Below are 21276 nucleotides of genomic sequence, written 5' to 3' on the forward strand. Positions count from 1 at the left end.
GGCCAATGGCAGTTCATTCAACTTGAAAGACAGGTATTTTCTCTATTCCCTAAACAATGTAGGCTCATACAAGTTATGTTATGTAACAGTTTGTACCATTTATTCTGATGTTTCTGTACATCAAAAGCTAAACATTACTTTAGTCATATACTTTAGTCAAGGTTCAGCGGTGCAATATTTTCCACAAATGCAAATTACTTTTGGTTACAGACCAATTGTGTTTGGTGAAATAATACACTATGAAATTGTTGATAATGCAGACAGGTCAGATATACAGGTTAGGACAAGAGGATTCTAAAATCCCATGAATGTCTCTATAAATGCGAAAGGATTATAAACAATGGGACTAGCAATCTATTGTACCTCATTGCTAGCAATGCGAGTGAAAATTACTGGAAGTGAATGTTAGCAGTACAGAAAGTTTGCCATCAAACTTGGAAAATAACCACAATCGTAGTACATTTCAGCTAACTACTCATCAAACACATAGCATAACTGTTTTACTGTCATTCTATTAATTCAAACGTTTATCAAATTATCTACAGTCACTTTACTACTTGATTTCCTGGCCACTGGTCACATTTTTTATGCTAATCCTGTAGGCGCTAGTCCAATGAAATTGTTTATTTTCTAACACTGCTGCATGGAATTATTCCATTGTCCTAACCTGTATATTTTTGACCTAGCAAATAAGCATATATGATATACATTGGAATGTTGGAATGTTCTAGAATCTAGACTCAGGGGCCCCCTGGAATGGAACCTTCCAATGGAGTGTATATGGCTGAGGAGGGTCTCTGGGGGTGAGGAGAGCACTGGGTCTGGGGCCCTGATGTTATAGAGCTGGATGATGAAGAGGATGAGACGCATGAAGAGGATGAGCGTGGTGCCTGGTACCTGGGAATAAAGAATAGGGAAGACATGTTACGTATTCGGCTGGCAACTTGAGTGTCTTCTTATATGGATCCTTTCATCTGGATTTTTTTTAGCTGCAACAAAGATTGTCACAGAAATGCTGTCTCAAGAGTAGGCCTAACATAGCAAATATAGTTGTACATCTATTCTGTTTTGTTGAAACGTGTCAGAAATCAAATTACGATATGCATGGTTCTAAACGCTGCCAATTATTAGTAAAGTAGGTAGGACAAATCACCTAACAGTTCATCAGCAAATACTGTAGGAACTCTGAGTGTCCTCCTCTACAGTTTTAAATCATCAGGTTACTACAGGTAACTCACCTGGTTATTATAGGTACTGTAACTCACCAGGTTACTACAGGTAACTCACTTGGTTTATTGATAGGTACTGTAACTCACCAGGTACTACAGGTAACTCACCAGGTTACTACAGCTAACTCACCAGGTTACTACAGGTCTTAACTCACCAGGTTTACTACGGTTCTGTAACTCACCAGGTTACTGCAGGTTCTGTAACTCACCAGGTTACTGCAGGTTCTGTAACTCACCAGGTACTACAGGTACTGTAATCACTTGGTTATTATAGGTACTGTACATTCACCAGGTAACTACAGGTAACTCACCAGGTTACTGTACAGGTAACTCACCAGGTTACTACAGGTAACTCACAGGTTACTACAGTAACTCACCAGTTATACTCAGGTTACTCACCAGGTTTACTACAGTAACTCACCAGGTTAACTACAGGTACTCACCAGTTACTACATGAACTCACGCAGGGTACTGACAGGTAACTCACCAGGCTACTACAGGTAACTCACCAGGCTACTACAGGTAACTCACCAGGCTACTACAGGTAACTCACCAGGTTATTATAGGTACTATATCTCACCAGGTTACTACAGGTAACTCACCAGGTTACTACAGGTAACTCACCAGGTCACTACAGGTAACTCACCAGGTTATTATAGGTACTAAAACTCACCAGGTTACTACAGGTTCTGTAACTCACCAGGTTACTACAGGTACTGTAACTCACCAGGATCGTGACTTCCGGATCCTTCCTGATGCAGTGGTCCTGTCCCTGAATGGGACGTTGGCTAGTAGGTCTCTCCTGGGACTACCGTGACCTCCAAAGTTCTGTTCCAGGTGTGCTCCGTTAAGGTTGAGGTTGTACATGCTGGGTGGGCTCATATCGAGCTCCAGGAGCATCACATTCTCAGCCTACAGAAATAATGAATGAGAGCGAAAGAGAGAGGGAGTTTAATATAATGAACAATGACGATGGAAAGCATCTGCAATTGATGATAAATACATGTGTGGAAAGTGGTTTCTTAACACTAATCAGTTCAGTATGTCAATGGCCCTCAATTAGTTTGGAATGACACAATTCCATGTGTACCACATCTAAACCTGCATCACTATACTGAGAGCTTTACCGTTTCTAAAAAATACATATTTGGGTGTTTTTGGAGTCTTTGTTCATGTTTTCTAGGGCCCCCATACTACACAACAAGGATGAGGAAGTGATTTGCCGTTTGGGGTAAGATTCTCAAAAACAAGTGAAATCAAAAAAAGGTGWCTGGACCCTTCTATAACATTCCGTTTACAAAAGACATTTAGATTTGGTTGTAAAAAAAGAAAACTTTTCCTTTATGTTCAATCTCAGATATGAAAAATGTACCATGGATTAAAAAAAACAAGCATCAACCCACCCGGTATCTACATGGAGCTCCTGCTGTGACAGCCATCTGTGCATATTGGCTGATTGGTCTCTTGTATCCCACCACAGACGTGGGCCTTCGCTTCACCTGATGAGCCGATTTACTGCAATAAGATGTGCAAGGGAGGAAAAGCTAGTTTAGGAGTTAGTTATGGAGTGCAAAGAAAATAATAGACACTATTTTAACGTGACAAAGTAACTTCGATTTCAATAAACATGTGAAACAAGGAAATAATTGACCCTGTACCATTGACTCTGTACCGGTACCCCCTGTATATAGCCTCACTATTGTTATTTTACTGCTGCTGTTTAATTATTTGTTACTTACATTTTTAATTGAACACTTTTTCCCCCTTAACTTCTTAAAGCATTGTTGGTTAAGGGCTTGTAAGTAAGCATTTCACTGTAAGGGTTGTTGTATTCGGTGCATGTGACAAATACAAATTTGATTTGAATCAAATTGCGACTACCCTCATCAGTGACATTATTGTAACTGACTTTGCAGWGCTGTCCTTTCAGCACCACAATGTTTRCCCTGACCACCTATACCTTTATGCAGTGGCTGGCCGATTAGCACCACAATGTTTACCCTGACCACCTATACCTTTATGCAGTGGCTGGCCGATTAGCACCACAATGTTTACCCTGACCACCTATACCTTTATGCAGTGGCTGGCCGATTAGCACCACAATGTTTACCCTGACCACCTATACCTTTATGCAGTGGCTGGCCGATTAGCACCACAATGTTTACCCTGACCACCTATACCTTTATGCAGTGGCTGGCCGATTAGCACCACAATGTTTACCCTGACCACCTATACCTTTATGCAGTGGCTGGCCGATTAGCACCACAATGTTTWCCCTGACCACCTATACCTTTATGCAGTGGCTGGCCGATTAGCACCACAATGTTTACCCTGACCACCTATACCTTTATGCAGTGGCTGGCCGATTAGCAGGGCTGTCCTTTCAGCACCAGTCAATAATATATTTGCTACCATTGCAATACTTAATACTTAATGAATATTAAGCTCATAAGACTAGTATAGAATAGTATAGACTAGCGTAGACTATGTGAACTCACTTACCTTTCGGAAGGAACGAAGGGCCTAGACCTCCACTGGTCCTCGTCACTGTCAAAGTGAAGCCGGTTCATAATCTTGTTCTTTTCTTTGGGAGGGATGAAATTCTCAATTAAGAGATACCTGCAGGTAACACATAAAACAATATTATGAAAAGTGAACCAATTGGGGTAGTGTGTTTGTGTGTATGTGCGTGTCTGTGTGATTATACGTTATTAAAACTCACTTGAACTTGAGTTCTCTGGTGAGTTCRTTCTGTGTCTGCTCAAGCTCCTGTCTAGTAACTACATGCTCATCAATGACATCCCCAATCTCTGCCTTCACCAACTGCAGCTTGGCATACAACTGGATCAACAAGTTAGGAAACACAATAGGAGAGCACAACCATKAAATGTTAACATCCTAATCAAAACAACCAGAAATTAGGGAATAGGATTTTGCATCAGAACACTGTCTAAAATCCCTTTATATTAAACATAAGGTCATGATAATGATCCCTGATGGGCTTTAGGGATATGGAAGGTTGGGGTCAATTCCATTTCAATTCCAGTCAATTCAGATTTACACTGAAATGTAAATTCTCTTCAATGCTTTTCAATTAGGAAAATTTGGAATTGGAGTTTGGTTTACTYTCTGGATTGACTGTAATTGAAATGGAATTGACCCCAACCCTGCTGGTTAGTAATCCATCTTACCCTCTTCAGCTTCTTGGTCTTGAGATCCACCTCCTGCTGCAGGGAGGAGAAGGTCTCTCTCAGCTCTCCCGTCTCCTCATCCTGAGCCATCACCTGCTGCTGGATCTCTCTCTCCCGTCTTATCTAAATACAAATAAAAATGACTTTTATTTTCCAGTGTGGAAACTTCCTTTGTGTAGTCATGTTTCACAATAAAGTGAGGCCTAGCCTGCATGCAAACAATATAACTTTTTTTTTCTTCATATCATAGCCGCACTCCACGGTGCTGACCAAAATCTAAGATACGTAAACACAGAGACACTAAACAACGAATAAACCTGCATGTACAGTACCAGTCAAAAGTTTGGAMACACCTACTCATTCAAGKGTTTTTCTTAATTTKTACTATTTTCTACATTGCAGAATAATTGTGAAGACATCAAAACTATGAAATAACACGTATAGAATCATGTAGTAACCAAAAAAGTGTTAAACAAATCTAAATATATTTTATATTCTTCAAAGTAGCCACCCTTTGCCTTGATGACAGCTTTTGATGTCTTTCTACAATGTAGAAAATAGTAAAAAAATAAACAAAAACCCGTGAATGAGGTGTGTCCAAACTTTTGACTGGTACTGTACATCGAGAAACATGAAATAATATTGAAYTACCACTTTCATCACGGTCATCAGACACAGCACTATTTGTGTTATAGTAGAGGGATAGCCTAGTTGTTTTGTGCCTTCTCCATGACTCCCTCAATCTATCAAATGAACATACCCTATTGGCTTATAGTTGATCTCTCACCTGTTCTGCAATCTCTTGCCTCTTCAATTCCAGCATCTTCTGTTGCTCATTAGTGTGGTCAATAATGTTCTTTCCCCCAGCCAATATTTTGCTCTCCATTGCCTGGAGAGAAAGATACAAGGCCATATGGATGGCTGATTATTGGAAAGATGGACGCTCTGTGTCACCAATAAATAATGTATCATATTAAACATGATATCAAAATGCACATTATTGGCTCATATAGAGAAACAGAGAAAATAATGTATTGTCACCTTATATTTCTCAATAATCTTTTCCATAGCTTCCTGTTCCTTCTGCATGTCGTCCATCATCCTTTCCTTTTCCATCTGTTCTTTTTCACCAAATGGCTTCCATTTCTCTCTGGCCCCTGGGCTGCTATGGCTACTGGTGGGAAAAGCCTTTTTGGGGCTATCCTCCACAGAGCTAAATCTATGTATCGGTATTCTGGAGGTTACAGTTTTTTGGGGACTGGCCTCTACAGAGTTATCCATGGAGTTGAATCTCTCTACCCCTTTTTCATCCTCTTCTATCATCTTGCTTTCTTCTTCTTCCTTTATATAGTATTCCTCATTCCGCTTCCATTCCGCTTCCAGTGCCTTCCACAGTTCTGCATCCCTTTCTCTGTGGGCTACATCCTCAACAATCATACTTTTAGTCAGTCTTCTGCTATTCCTCCTTCTCCTCCTCTCCTTCGCCAGCGTCCCTCGCTCCTCCAGCTGGGCCTTCAGGCGGGCGATCTCCTCCTGGAACTCTCTCAGCAGAGCATCCTTTGGATCCTCGTTGATCTTGGGTTTGTTTTTTATATTTTTAGCCCTGTTAGCGTACCTTAGGGTCGTTAGGGACTCTTCATAGTTCTTGGACGCTGGTCCCAGAGTGGCTACCATGACCGTCTTTGCATTGCCACCTAGTGAATCCTGGAGCAGGCGGGTAAGTTTAGAGTCCCTGTAAGGGATGTGTGTGCTCTTCCCATCCACCAGAGCTGAGATGACATTACCCAGTGCTGAGAGGGACAGGTTGATTTTGGTAGCCTCTTTCAGGCGTTCCCCATTAGCACCTGTCTTTCTCTGGCGTTCGCTGCCAGCCAGGTCAACCATGTTCAGCTTCCCAACCCGTATGTGGTCCTCTCCATCTGCACCTTTCTCACTGCACTCCACCGTGATCATGAAGATGGCATGGGACCGCGAGCTGCGTTCGTTCATATTGGTGAACCCCACAGACCTGGACTCATCTCCTATGTTCATGACATGTTCGAGCTCCATGACGTTCTTGGTGACAACTGAAGACAGATCTTTGACATAAACCCCTGAATCTGGGTTCTCTTTGAGATCTAGTTTCTTGTTGTCTTTACATAACAGATCCCTGACCTCCTCCCGATAGATCTCTAGATAGGATGCCCTCACTAAATATTGCTGATTCTGAGACCTGGAGATCTGTGTAAAAATGTGGTTAAATGAATTTGGGATGATCCCTCTTTCATTGTCTGTGGGCATACCTAGCATCGTGTATGTTTTACCTGTCCCAGTCTGCCCATAAGCGAATATTGTACCATTGAATCCTTGTAACACAGAATCTACAAGAGGTCTGACGGTATCGTCATAAATATCGCTCTGTTTCGACTCAAAGTCGTAGACCGCATCAAAGGTGAATGATTTCATGACTTCTTCAGGTGACGCCCTCGGGTTCCTCAATGTGATCTGGCCCAGTTTTGAATTCACCTCCAATATGTTATCGTTGTCCATAGTCTCCTCTCTCCTGTTAAATGGGCGGCATCGCACTACCACCTTTACCGCCTCGCACTGTTTCGGTCTCGACATATTTATTCCTTTGATCCTTGACCATAAAAATGTATTTCTCCGCAATACAATTAAAAGCCACTGTATCTGTCGCTAATCGCGCATCAAGATGACTCATGTTGCCCCTCTTTCTCGAAGCATCCTCCGCCGAGCGGTACCCAGGTAAGCCAATTCATAGCTTTCGCTGAGAATGGTACCATTCTGTACATGGGCACACCTAATCACACGGACATAGCCTATACCACGTAGACTACATGTACTTCCTCCGACTCTGGATGAATATCCTTGATCCTGGCAACGATAACTGTCTCCACCCTTAATCCGCACGCACCGCACCAAGGCTACATGATACAAAGGATGCTGCGCCACCACTGCTAGAAAACACTGCCGTCAGCCAGCCAGCCCACATCCCCAGTACACACCCTTCTCTCTGCTGCAGACAATAGGAACAAGGCATGTGACCAACAAAACGAATTGGATTAAAGCGAAACCTTGTAAACAGGTGTAGCCTAATGCAATTATTTAATACATGTGACCTAATAGGCATAACAAATTTACCGATTAGCACAAAATGTTCATTCATTGAAAACAAAGAATATACATAAGCCTAGGCATTTGAATGTACTTCAATATCATTATTTATTCATTTACTGGCTCTAAATATTAAATACATCACTGCCCAAACCATGGCATAAAGACCAAAATCACAAATGTAAAAAAAAAAGAAAGAAAAAAGGAACATTCACCTCAGATGAATAAACATGATTGAACAGCCCAAGACTGGTCACTTATGAAAACTGAAATGGCACCCTATATAGTGATCCTGGTCAAAAGGAGTCCACTATATAGGGAGTCATTTGAGATGAAGACATGAATTTAAATTTACATYGAGAAGACTAGGATTGCCAGTTGGRTSTACACCTGCCTCAGATGRATATTACAGCAGAATATTATCAAAAAAGGGAACTGTCAAATAATGTTAACATTTCTTTTTTATTAAACACCCCAAAAAAAGAACTGTTAGTTATGAACTTGAAACATATTGTGATTTGTAAAAACAGGCCCCTCGTGATTTCTCTTCTGCAAACTTCAAAGAAATAAGCACTGAGCTTAAGTTAACAGACAAATACACAGCCTAGGCACATTCTAATGGCAGCCTGCTATTAGATGGTAGCAGTAGATGAGGAAAGTCACTTGTGGAATCGCTTGTTGGAGTCCTTGGCGTGATCCAGCAGTAGCTGACAGGGGGTGAAGTGGTTGCCGTAAACCTCCTCATACCTCCTCATCTTCTCTACTAGCTTGTCGGCACCGAAGGTATCCACAAACCGGAAAGGACCTGAACAGAGAAGGTTAAAATAATGTTTGTAGGATTCACTCTTTCAAAAGGACAAATTATGATAGCACGATAATCTGATAGCTGTCTAAAATACTGAAATTGGATAAATCAAATTTAGTCAAGTCCAGCTCCACAAACTGGAAAGGACTAAACAGGGAAGTTGAAAGAAAAGTCCTAATTGTAGCACAACAAAAAGGCTGTGCCTGCTGTTAAACCTGAAAAGAGTTCAGCAACACATGCAATGTCATTAGAGCTGGTTTTGCTCATGTCATCATCCTGTATGTGTGGCTGGCTCAGCTGGTAAAAGGTCATGGGTTCAATTTCCACAGGGATTRGATATATAGCAAAAATGTATGCAGTCACTGCACTGTAAGTGGCATAAMGTATAAGACCAGTGGAGGCTGCTGAAGGGAGGACGGCTCATAATAAATGGCCAGAATGGAGTAAATGGAATCAAACATGGTTTTCATGTTAGGTGCCATTCCAACCATTATTATGAGCCGTCTAGAGAAGGAACATTTAAGCTCCACTGCTGATTTTCATTCTTGTCCTTTAGTCAGGGAMCAACTTAGACCTGGAACACTGGTTGGTGCAATTCATTATCAGAATKAATTATAGAACAGAAACCCAGCAGTACTCCGTCCGGACCTCCAGACTCATTTGAATACCCTTGCTATAGAGTAAATCCCTACCTCCAAGGCAGGGGGGGAATCCCAGTCCAAACACAGCTCCTATATCTCCCTCTACGGGGCCGTTCAGGATCCCCTCCTGCAGACACATCACTGCCTCGTTCACGAACCGCGAGACCAGACGGTACTGGACATCAGAGTCTGAAGACCTGGAGKAAAAAGACCCAGACAGTTAAGTGGTGGTGTAGAGAGTAGATGATCCTGTGTGGCTCAGGTGGTAAGAGGGTTGAGCTAGCAAATGCCATTCCCACTGGGATCACATACAAAACATGGATGCATTCACTGTACTGTAAGTCACTTAGAGGACATCTCCGCAGTGGTTGCGACTTACACTGAAGGGTTTGGTGTCAACTTGAATTTCTCCAGGAGGTCGTCAATATCGGGGTTGACATCTTTGCTTTTGAGTCCCGGCGTATACACGTAGCAGCCCTTTCCTGATTTGCGGCCTGTTGATGGAAAATATATCTAATTGGGTATCAGATAAAACCAATGAGGATCATGCGTTTCCCATTACATAATTTCTCCCAAAATGTCTTTCTTGATTCTTCACATACGCTCCTTCTCAAACCTCATTGGTGGAGAAGTTCCAAAGGTCCTCCCCTCTTACCTTCTCCTCCAATGTATTAAGAAAGCAAGATGAAGGGATGCAAGAAATCGAGGGAAGTTTAAAACATTTTGAAAGAGCCTTTGTCTCAAAGTCATACAAACAAGAATTTACCCTTAAATCCTCTCTCCACCATGGTCTTCAGCACATCAACGTTTCCACCTCCGAACCTGGATCCGAATGCTTTGCCGAGGTCCTCAGCCACATGGGCAGCCACGTCAATGCCCACCTCATCAGCCAGTGTAGCTGCACCCACTGGGAACCCAAAACCTGTGGTCAGGGCATCCAGCTTCTTGGGGTTAACGCCTTCCTGAGAACACACACACAGCACAGAAATACAGGTACATTATTTGAAWTTTTGGAGACAATACCCACGTCATTCCAACATTGTAGATGAAGAGACAGTGTGTGTGACAACACTAACCTGTAGTACTCGCACTGCCTCAGCTAACATAGGAGCCAGACACCTGGTGGTGTAGAACCCAGGTCCATCCTGCAAACAAGCACACAAGTTATTATAGGCCCATGAAAAGCACTACAGTATAAACTATATCAAATTCATGTATTAGTGTCGTGATGTTTATCAACAAGCTAAGGGAGAACATGGGAAGTGGGCACTGAGCAGAAGCRCACTCACTCCGACAACGATGATGACTTTCCCCTGCTTCAGGCCTACAGCAACAGCAGCGGCAGTGGTGTCTTTAGAGGTCTTATCTGTCGTGATGATCTCCAACAGCTGCATCTTGTCCACTGGAGAGAAGTAGTGCATACCAATAACCTACAGGAATAGAAAATACAACTCTATTTATTGCAATGGCTCCAGTTATACAGGCAAAACTACTCAGTGACCTTGTGGTTAGTGTCCGCCCAGAGATTGGGGGTTCAATCCCTGATCAAGTCGTATCAAAGACTCTGAAAATGGGACATGCCTTCTCTCTGCTTGGCACTCAGTATTAAAGGGATTTTGGCAATGAGGCACTTCATCTACTTCCACAGTCAGATTAACTAGTGGATAAATGTTTGTCTCGGTGTCCAGTATGAAGGAAGTTAGAGGAAGTTTCGCGAGCCAATGCTAACTAGCATTAGCACAATGGTGAAGTCTACAGATATCTGCTAGCAGATACCATAGACTTCCAGTCATTATGCTAACCCTAGTTAGCAATTGCGCTAGCTAGCAACTTTCTTCAAACCGCCCGCATAGACATAAAAATGGTATCCACAAGTTCATCCAACTATGGGGAAATAGACAACATCCCAAAGTATCCCTTTAAGGAGATGATTGGAGGTAAGGCCCTGAAACAGACTAGCATCCTGTCCAGGAGGTGTACTTGTACATCAAGCTGCCTCACGTGACAGAAACAGGAGATTGGCTCCTGCCTCTATGGGATGTTCTGGCTTGGACAARGCTTACTTYTACAGAGACAATAACCAGCCCAAAGCACACAAAACATGTAGCCTGAGAGGTTATTGTGGACAAAGGGATACTAGTGAGTTGTTTGAATCTGGCTTGAAGGAGCAATAAGGCCTTTTTTTTAACAAGAATGTTAATCTCATTGAACTCTTACTAAACCTACCTTTTCTGGCCTCATGCTAGCAGCAGCAATATCTTTGATGGGGAGAGCAGACGTGTTGGTGGCAAATATACAGTGAGGTGGAATCAACTGTAATCAGAAAAAAGTTAATTTAGAACAATGTTGTCCAATAAGAAAYGCTTATTTTAGYTTTGATTTAGAAAAAGCTTTCTGTTGTGCCCCAATTTAAAAATTCTGCACTACTTACAGCTTCCACCTCCTTGATGACTCTGTGTTTGATGTTGATGTCCTCAAACACAGCTTCGATGACCATGTCAGCCTTCTCAAAACCACTGTAGTCCAACTGGCCAGTTAAGCTGGACAGTGTGGAGTCCCTCTCAAATGACGTGATGGCCTTCCTTTTGATTTTGTCATTGAGGCTGGTGATGAAAGTGAGGGCAGGTTTAATCTCTGTACTAGCTACCCAATCAACATTTATGTAAAGTCTGTCGAGAGAGATTAGGGCAGGTTCAACAATTTTTCGTTTCTTCTTTATCAACAACTCCAGCTATGCTTTAAGGGTCAGATCCCCAGACACAGATTAAGCCTAGTCCTGGACTAAAATGCTATTTCTTAATCTGTAGGAAACCGTTCCTAGGAGATTAACCCCCAATATGGCAGACAGCCAGGAGATTGTGTAGCTGAAATAGTCAATAGCTAATTAGTGGTGCGCTATTCGTCTTTTTCTGTATAGACCGACAGCAACTTCTGGTGCTTCATTATATATATATATATATATATATATATATATATATATCTCTCATTGACTGGCTTGTTCTTGTTTCAGGAAACTAAATAACATATCAGATAATATATCTGGCCATTACAACAAATCAAAGACTTCTGACCAAATGCATAGTTACTGCACCTTGCCTTTGTAGKGCAGTATTGCGCTCTTGTAAACCCACCCTTTGTAGACCTGCTGCTGACCCCTGCTCAACCCTTCCACGGTGGTGTCCTTCAGGACAGTGTGGATGCCCTTGTCCACAGTCACCTGGGCAATGCCTGCACCCATCAGACCTGCTCCCAAGATAGCCAGGTTCCTGGTGGATGCGGAATGAAGAAACAGGCTGTTACAATAGAATGGAATTATTGTCCACCAAGGATTCCCACCCCCCCAAATCATTTTGTTTGTACCATATCTCCAGTTACAAGGTTAATGTCATGACCTCTCAAATAATGAAATCAGCATAAGTGGTTTGATCTCCAAGAAACTCTGAATCATCTGACCAGTATTACAATATTTGTAATAAGGTTAGCATTTTTCACTGATTGAAACATGAAAATAGCTATTTTACTGGTTTTGGGTCAAAGGTCATCACTTACTTAACCGGTCTCTCAGGGACTCCAAAGCGGTTCTTCTTGCATGCCACTTGGCCATGGTAAAGTCCAATCAGGGCATTTGATTCAGAAGTCATTGCCAATTTGCCAAAGTTCTGTAAAGAATGAATAAGAATGATAAAACAGTGACTGAAAGAAACCATGTTCCATACAAAACCATTACATTTACTGATAAGCATACGATTCAGAAATCTATTTAACTCCATGTATATTCTCTGACCTGTGCTTCTGCCAAATAGCCAGAATCTGGGCCCTGTTCCAAGCCAGCCTTCACACTCTGAGGGGGAGAGAGGAACGAATAGAAGTTAAGTCTTTTTCAATAGAACCATGAGAGAAAAGTTTCATCTGGAGCTCTGTGTCCACTTTAAAAATTGCTGCCAATTCATATACTTCACTCACTAAAATCCTCATCATTAAATGGAGAAGTAGATATACCAAAGTCCTACCTCAATGATTTTCAAAGGGGCAGGATACAGTCCCTTGCTCATCTTCATGACTTTGCCAGTAACAGTTTTGTAGATCTGTTGCCGCACAAACTCAATGCCCATTACGTAGTCTTGGACTTCTGCAGAGGAAGGAGAGAAAAACTAAATGTTAAAAGCGTCCAAAAAAAGTATTGGCCTCTAMTATGCAAATACTTACTCTGCATCATGCCTTTCTTCTTGGTGAGCAAGATCTTCTTGTGGACAATTCCCCTGGCACACTGTATGGCAACCTCCTCCAGGTACTCAATGGTCCTCTCCTCTGGACTCTTCAATCCAGGTCCTGGAATATCAAAAAGGGGGATCAATAAGCAGCAGTTAAGACACCTTCCCTGACAGTATCTAACCTGTAAACAATTTCCAGCTATTGTAAATCTCAGAACATTCTATGAATACTGGTATGCTCTTATCAGTAACTTTTATTGATTATAATATTGATTGCATTAGTGCAGTGATTACAATACCTAGCGGGTCCACTAGCTGATGGACCAGACCCATCTTCTTGGCTTTGTCTGCCTTGATGTTTCTTCCAGTCAGCATCATGTCAAAGGCACCAGGAATACCAACCTGAAGACAACATATTTTACACTATGACAGCGTTCCATTTATTTAATTTTTAACTGCGGACACCAAATCAAGAAAATTAAACACTACTACAACAGGCAAAGAGTGCTGCAAATCAGATCAATGTATTAAAGAATACTGTAGCATTATGCAGTACAGTCAGTGTGCGTAGTGACTGAGTTTCACTCTACCAATATCACTGAAATACAACACTGAAAATAAACACAACATGAAGTTTTGGTCCCATGTTTCATGAGCCAAAAGAAAACATCCCAGAAATTTCACAAATTTTGTGCATCTCCGTTAGTGAGCATTTCCCCTTTGCCAAGATAATCCAACCACCTGACAGGTGTGGCGTATCAAGAAGCTGATTAAACAGCATGATTATACAGGTGCACCTTGTGCTGGTGACAATAAAATACTACTAGAATGTGCAGTTTCACACAATACAATGTCAACGATGTCTCAAGTTGAGGGAGCGTGCAATTGGCCTGCTGACTGCAGGAATGTCCACCAGAGCTGTTGAATTGAATATTCATTTCTCTACCACAAACTGCCTCCAACGTCATTTTAGATCATTTGGCAGTACGTCCAACCGGCCTCAACCTCAGACCACGTGTAACCAGGCAGCCCAAGACCTCCACAGCAGTCTTCTTCACCTGCAGGATTGTCTGAGACCAGCCAGCCGGACAACTGATGAAACTGTGGGTTTGCACAACCAAAGAATTTCTGTACAACCTATCGGAAACCATCTCAGAGAAGCTCATCTGCGTGCTCGTCATCCTAACCAGGGTCTTGACATGAATGCAGTTCGGCGTCGTAACAGACTTCAGTAGGTAAATKCTCACCTTCAATGGTACACTGGCACGCTGGAGAAATGTGCTCTTCAGAGGTCGACCGATTAATCGGAATGGCCGATTAATTAGGGCCGATTTCAGGTTTTCATAACAATCGGAAATCGTTAATTTTGGACGCCGTTTTTTTTTACACGTTTATTTAACTAGGCAAGTCAGTTAAGAACACATTCTTATTTTCAATGATGGCCTAGGAACAGTGGGTTAACTGCCTTGTTCAGGGGCAGAATGACAGATTTTTACCTTGTCAGCTCAGGGATTCAATCTTGCAACCTACGGTTAACTAGTCCAACACTCTAACCACCTGCCTCACAAGGAGCCCGCCTGTTACGCGAATGCAGTAAGAAGCCAAGGTAAGTTTCTAGCTAGCATTAAACTTATCTTATAAAAAACAATTATAATCACTAGTTATAACTACACATGGTTGATGATATTACTAGTTTATCTACCGTGTCCTGCGTTGCATATAATCGGTGCGTATCGTTGCTCCAACGGGTACCTAACCATAAACATCAATGCCTTTCTTAAAATCAATACACAGAAGTATATTTTTAAACCTGCATATTTAGCTAAAAGAAAACCAGGTTAGCAGGCAATATTAACCAGGTGACATTGTGTCTCTTCTCTTGCGTTCATTGCATGCAGACTCAGGGTATATGCAACAGTTTGGGCCACCTGGCTCATTGCGAACTAATTTGCCAGAATTTTACGTAATTATGACATAACATTGAAGGTTGTGCAATGTAACAGGAATATTTAGACTTATGGATGCCACCCGTTAGATAAACTATGGAACGGTTCCGTATTTCACTGAAAGAATAAACATTTTTTTTTTCAAAATGGTAGTTTCCGGATTCGACCATATTAATGACCAAAGGCTCGTATTTGTGTTATTATTATGTTATAATTAAGTCTATGATTTGATAGAGCAGTCTGACTGAGCGATGGTGGGCACCAGCAGGCTCGTAAGCATTCATTCAAACAGCACTTTCCTGCGTTTTGCCAGCAGCTCTGCTGTTTATGAATTCAAGCCTATCAGCTCCCGAGATTAGGCTGGTGTAACCGATGTGAAATGGCTAGCTAGTTAGCGGGGTGCGTGCTAATAGCGTTTCAAACGGCACTCGCTCTGAGACTTGGAGTAGTTGTTCCCCTTGCTCTGCATGGGTAACGCTGCATCGAGGGTGGCTGTTGTCGATGTGTTCCTGGTTCGAGCCCAGGTAGGAGCGAGGAGAGGAAGCTATACTGTTACACTGGCAATACTAAAGTGCCTATAAGAACATCCAATAGTCAAAGGTATATGAAATACAAATCGTATAGAGAGAAATAGTCCTATAATAACTACAACCTAAAACTTCTTACCTGGGAATATTGAAGACTCATGTTAAAAGGAACCACCAGCTTTCATATATTCTCATGTTCTGAGCAAGGAACTTAAACGTTAGCTTTCTTAGATGGCACATATTGCACTTTTACTTTCTTCTCCAACACTTTGTTTTTGCATTATTTAAACCAAATTGAACATGTTTCATTATTTATTTGAGGCTAAATTGATTTTATTGATGTATTATTTTAAGTTAAAATAAGTGTTTATTCAGTATTGTTGTAATTGTCATTATTTTAAAATAAAGTATTTATTTATTTATATATATATATATATATATATTTTTTTTTTATCGGCATCTGCCTTTTTTGGTCCTCCAATAATTGGTATCGGCATTGAAAAATCATAATCGGTCGACCTCTAGTTTCAACTGTACCGGGCAGATAGCGTGTATGCAGTCGTGTGGGTGAGCAGTTTACTGACGTCAACGTTGTGAACAGAGTGCCCCATGGTGGTGTTGGGGTTATGGTATGGGCAGGCATAAGCTACAGACAACGAACACAATTGCATTTTAACGATGGCAATTTGAATGTACAGAGATACTGTGACGAGATCCTGAGGCCCCATTGTCGTACCATTCATATGCCAACATCACCTCATGTTTCAGCATGATAATGCACAGCCCCATGCCGCAAAGATCTGTTTTACTGTGGTGTTCAGGTAGGGTTTCTGAACGTATAAAGTATTTTCCCAGATACTGACCATCTTAGGGAGTCTCTGTGTTCCTCCAGCTCCAGGTAGAAGACCAAGCATCACCTCAGGGGTTCCCAGCACTGTCTTCTTACTCTTAGTAGCAACTCTGTACTGGCAGGCGATGGCAAACTAAAGACACAACACATTGAAACATTACGTTTAGAAAATCATTAACTTTGGAAGAAAGGAAGTCAAATTTGTCTTGTTGTCCGAGATTATTTTGTAATTTGTTACGATACTGAGTAATAGTAGACAAAGTGAAATTGTGGGACTTGCTTTAGCTCTTTAAAAGGTATTTTTTTGTGGTAGTGGAAGATGTGTTCCGATTATAGATTTGAAAAGCAGACTAAGATGCCATACATTGTAGGGAAAGTGGTCAACATTTTAACAAAAAATGTGAAGGGATACTTTGGGATTTTGGCAATGAAGCCCTTTATCCACAAGTTAGATGAACTCGTGGATACCATGTGTGTGCAGTTTGAAGGAAGTTGCTTGCTAGATGTTACCATAGACATCCGGTCATTGTGCTAATGCTAGTTAGCATTGGCTCATGAAACTACCCCCAACTTCCTTCATGTAGGATGCAGAGACATAACAATGGTATCCACAAKTTGATCTGACTCCGGGAAAGTAAAGGGCTTCATTGCCTAATTCCTGAAGTATGGCTTTAAAAGGTGAGATTAAATTTAGTTGACTCGGTTACTAAAACAGCTGTATCTTTTGATCGGTAGAATATATTTCTGTTCCGATTTAAGATTTGAATAGCAGAGAAGTAGACCAAGATGTCATRCCGTCTAAGTATTTGTCTACGTTGTTGGGAAAGTGGTCAGAAGCCGATRTGTCAAGTCACAATAGGCCTTTTCACACTGCTTTGTCCTCAGCAATTTGCTGAGGCACTATTACAGCAACATTTTTTAATTACTTTTCTAGCCTAAACGGTGTAAGAGGAGTAGCATGCTAAATAATAATAAAAAGTCTATAGTATGACAAAGATTTAAACTGGGACGTTTGCTGTTGCAAGTCGCTTAGAATAGTATTTTTTCAATAATGATGATTATTTTATGTATTAGTGTAAAGGAAGTAATTTTGTTCACCTCTAAGCCGCCTCCTAAGCAGGAGCCGTTGATGGCCGCAACAATGGGCTTGGGCGATTTCTCAATCCTCTCAAACATCTTCTGTCCCTCCTGAGATAGCTTTGTGACCTCCTCGGAGGTGTTACAGGCCTGGATCATGCTGCAAAAAAGAGGAGAGACAGTAGTGGGGGGAACACGGAAATTAGCACCCTAGAACACTCAAACCTTGCATAGTGGTGAAATGCATTACGCTAGACTGATATGCAACATTGAGAATCAAGTAAGCCTGAACTAGGCTACTTTCTAATCTGAGTACAGCATTTTAATTACACAGCATGTAAGCCAAGGTGGCACCAAATATTAACATTTATATCATATAATGTGAAAGGTGTGACTGACTTGATGTCAGCTCCTGCAATGAAGCAGCCAGGCTTGGAGGAGATGAGGACAGCACTCTGGACTGCATCGTTGGCCAAGACCTCATTAAATACTTCTATCATCTCATTTTGCATCTGGACCGACAGAGTGTTGACCTGCAAAAACATGGATAGACATACAATACTGGTGCCTCCTGAGTGGTGCAGCGGTCTAAGGCATTGTGTTGCAGTGCTTGAGGGGTCACTACAGACCCGGGTTCAATCTCATAGGGCAGTTTAAATTTGATGGTACTGTACATGGAAAATGTATTTTTAAATACATTACCTTAGAATTTGGGTCATTCATCCGAATGACCGCCACATCCTCTTTCACTTCATAGTTGACATGGGTTCGGGCTGAGAAGAGAGAGAGATCAAATTAAACGCCATACATTTATAATCAAGTTATTATCACAAGTAGTCGTTCAACTTACCTGACATGGCAAGGGCAACTGAAAAGGTACGGCATGAGATACCTAAAAATACAAAATAAGAAGAGGGTTAACGTTAACTAAATTCAATACATTAGTTACTGATAAGGAAGTTAGCTAGCTAACAAAAACTAGCTAAGGTTGAGGAAGTGAAATATTTAGGCAACGCTTTATTTATTCTAGGCCTGGGGCTGCAACAGAGAACTCATGACAAGTGTTGATGACGAGACGTATGGGGGGGGGGTGTCTGACCTCAAAAAGACAAGACACTGAACTTTCACCTAGATTCCTTGTCTACACAGCAAATTAGACAATGACAAATGGAAGCATATAATGTAAAGTGTAGATTTATCAAGAAAACAATTAAATTGCATAGAAAGTTTGATTCTGGCGATGAGTGGGTGTTCATATCTAGCCAGCTAGACTAACGTTAACTTAATTCATGTGACGTAGCTAGTTTGCTCACTCGGTGAAAGTTCACTCGCATCAGTTAACTGCTAACTATCTAGCTATTTTAATCTTAGTTCATGAATTACAAATAGGGAGCGAAAGCCAGATGTGTGCACCAGTAAAGTTGCGTTGCTAAATTAGTTAGTAAACTGTGTCAGTTAGCTACCGGTAGACTTCTGACAGCTAAATTAACGTTTGCTAGCCAAGTTAGCTGCACCATTAGCACTAGTTAGCATCTCAGACAGAAGAGAGGCGCCGGTTTACAAAATGTGGCTAAACAATCGAATAACATTTGACTTTGGCATCAATTGCACACATTTCAACACAATTTTACCTGAGAGGACGTATCTCCTTGCTGTAATTCTGGACAGCGCACCCAGGGCTCGAACACCAGCCATTTTAGGAGGTCAAGAACACCGAAACAACCTGACTGCTGACAGCCAATGATTTATAGATACACTAGATGACTATTTAGGGGGCGCAGTGTTAAAGCCACCGTGCCTCCATCTTGGCACTCCCCCACGTTGTAATTTCTACATTCGTTTTTGCCACAATTCTTTTTTACAGACACATTCATCCATACTTTTAAATTATATTATGTGAGCAAAACATAAATATATATAAGCATTTTCCTTGAAGTATATATATTTTTTTAGAAATGACTAATGTTACTGTCCCCACTACAACAACAAAATAGCTAAATACATTAAATTTTTGTCCTTGAAACATTTAATTAAAATACCATTCGTTCCTATGGAGGACTGCTTCTACCGGGGAGTGACAATATGGCCGACCGGTGGTTTCAATCCAGGGTTTATATACATCATTGCCGACAACCGAAAGACATGCGGGAGCACATGACAGTAGTGGGGCGAGAAATACATATTTATAGCGTGTTTTTATACGCAGTAACACATTTTATGGGGAAAATGTATGGCGTTTTTTTTTAGATGGTCTTCATCAGCTAACATCACTTTTTGTGAATTTTGAAGAATTTATGTAATGAGGAAAAACACATGAAGCACATAAATGCTTCATAATTAAAAGGTCATGTTAAATGGCTTCTATTATCTCATAGAACGAAACGTATAAAATCTCCTAAACCTGTGTAAAACCTCAGACCTTATTTTCGGCGTTTATTCCAACACCCTATTCATTCACCATATCTTTTTTTAAATAGGGACGGATGAACGAACCGGAGCTAATTTATTTCAGGGTTTTTGAACTACAAACTATGATCTGTATTTAATCCAATGATTTATAAATACACTAGATGACCAATWKGGGGCACTGTGTTGAAGCCACCGCGCCTTTGTCTTGGCACTCCCTCACCATTGTAAAACATATTTTGGAATCTATAGAAATGCATTTATTAATGTCTACATTCATTTTTTTCAACGATTATTCTATTAAAGACACCTTAATGCATACTTTTAAATTATATTATGTGAGATAAACATACAAATAAAACATGAAAAAATATACAAAAACATTTGCCTTGTTCACAAGCAGTTTGAAGTGACTCATATCCAATTTTTTGGCATATCCGATTTGTATCTGTTATTTTTCTGGAAGTCTGAACAGCATAAAGCCACAATGAATCGGATATCTCAAGCCATATTTCAAACCACCTTCRTAGGTCAGAAGTCAGATACAAATCTTATCCCTGGCCATGCGACTTGTGTCTGAAYGGACAAATCTGCCCTCAAGTGTTTTTTGGACTGTTATTTGGCATATCTTGTTGCTTGCTAGCTACTCTGATGTCAGTTTCACAAGAACATGAAGTGGTAGCTAAGTAGCTTGTTAATTGTTTACAAACAAATTACTAAATGTGCTAGAAAGCTAAATAGCTACCTACTGTAGCTAGTTGAATGCTGTGGCTAGCCTAAAATGACTCGTTTTGAAAGTTGGATCATCTTATCCTTTGAGGCTTTAAATGTGTTCTTACACTATGAWTTTGAACATTCACAGCAACTGGGAAATGACCATGGTAGGCATTGTTGTCATATAGCTGCTACATAACTCCTTAGTGATGGAAAGCACAAGCACAACCACCAATCAGCCTACACCACTGCGCACACACCTGTTGTTACTATGACAACTAGCGTAGCCATTTCAGCAAATGACTGCTGTCTGAACACACACAAATCTGATTTGGTCACTTTTAACTTGCTGTTTGGACAGTCAGTATTTCCCTCCCAAAAATGTAAAACAAAACTGATTTGAGCCTTACAATACATAGTATCAGCAATCGAGGGTTTATATATACATCATTGGACAAAACTAAAGTCTGCTGAGGCCCTAGCAGACAGGCGAGACGTAAAATTATTTATATTGTCAGAAAAATGTGTATCATTTTGACACTTGTAGTTGATATGTGCAACAAAT

The 21276-nt window shown here is 41.0% G+C and overlaps 2 protein-coding genes across 2 annotated transcripts; both read right to left on the minus strand.

The window, feature by feature from the left end:
• Positions 1-76: 76 nt before the first annotated feature.
• Positions 77-7428, minus strand: LOC112071017 (kinesin-like protein KIF3B). Its single transcript, XM_024138467.2, has 8 exons — positions 5462-7428; positions 5208-5309; positions 4421-4543; positions 3952-4070; positions 3732-3848; positions 2633-2744; positions 1957-2141; positions 77-897 (listed from the first exon to the last, which is right to left on the minus strand). Exons 1-8 carry the CDS (start codon positions 7022-7024, stop codon positions 741-743), a joined length of 2478 nt encoding a protein of 825 aa, XP_023994235.1. The 5' UTR covers positions 7025-7428; the 3' UTR covers positions 77-740.
• A 195-nt stretch (positions 7429-7623) lies between these two features.
• On the minus strand, positions 7624-19347 carry LOC112071018 (trifunctional enzyme subunit alpha, mitochondrial). Its single transcript, XM_024138468.2, has 20 exons — positions 19223-19347; positions 18442-18483; positions 18294-18364; positions 17991-18124; positions 17613-17751; positions 16528-16647; positions 13491-13593; positions 13187-13309; positions 12991-13109; positions 12765-12821; positions 12530-12639; positions 12112-12246; positions 11412-11583; positions 11207-11293; positions 10270-10410; positions 10057-10125; positions 9747-9942; positions 9360-9474; positions 9032-9177; positions 7624-8339 (listed from the first exon to the last, which is right to left on the minus strand). Exons 1-20 carry the CDS (start codon positions 19284-19286, stop codon positions 8194-8196), a joined length of 2289 nt encoding a protein of 762 aa, XP_023994236.1. The 5' UTR covers positions 19287-19347; the 3' UTR covers positions 7624-8193.
• Positions 19348-21276: the final 1929 nt, after the last annotated feature.

This window comes from Salvelinus sp. IW2-2015, unplaced genomic scaffold, assembly GCF_002910315.2.
Source record: "Salvelinus sp. IW2-2015 unplaced genomic scaffold, ASM291031v2 Un_scaffold1493, whole genome shotgun sequence".
In the NCBI taxonomy this organism is placed as follows: Eukaryota; Metazoa; Chordata; class Actinopteri; order Salmoniformes; family Salmonidae; genus Salvelinus; species Salvelinus sp. IW2-2015.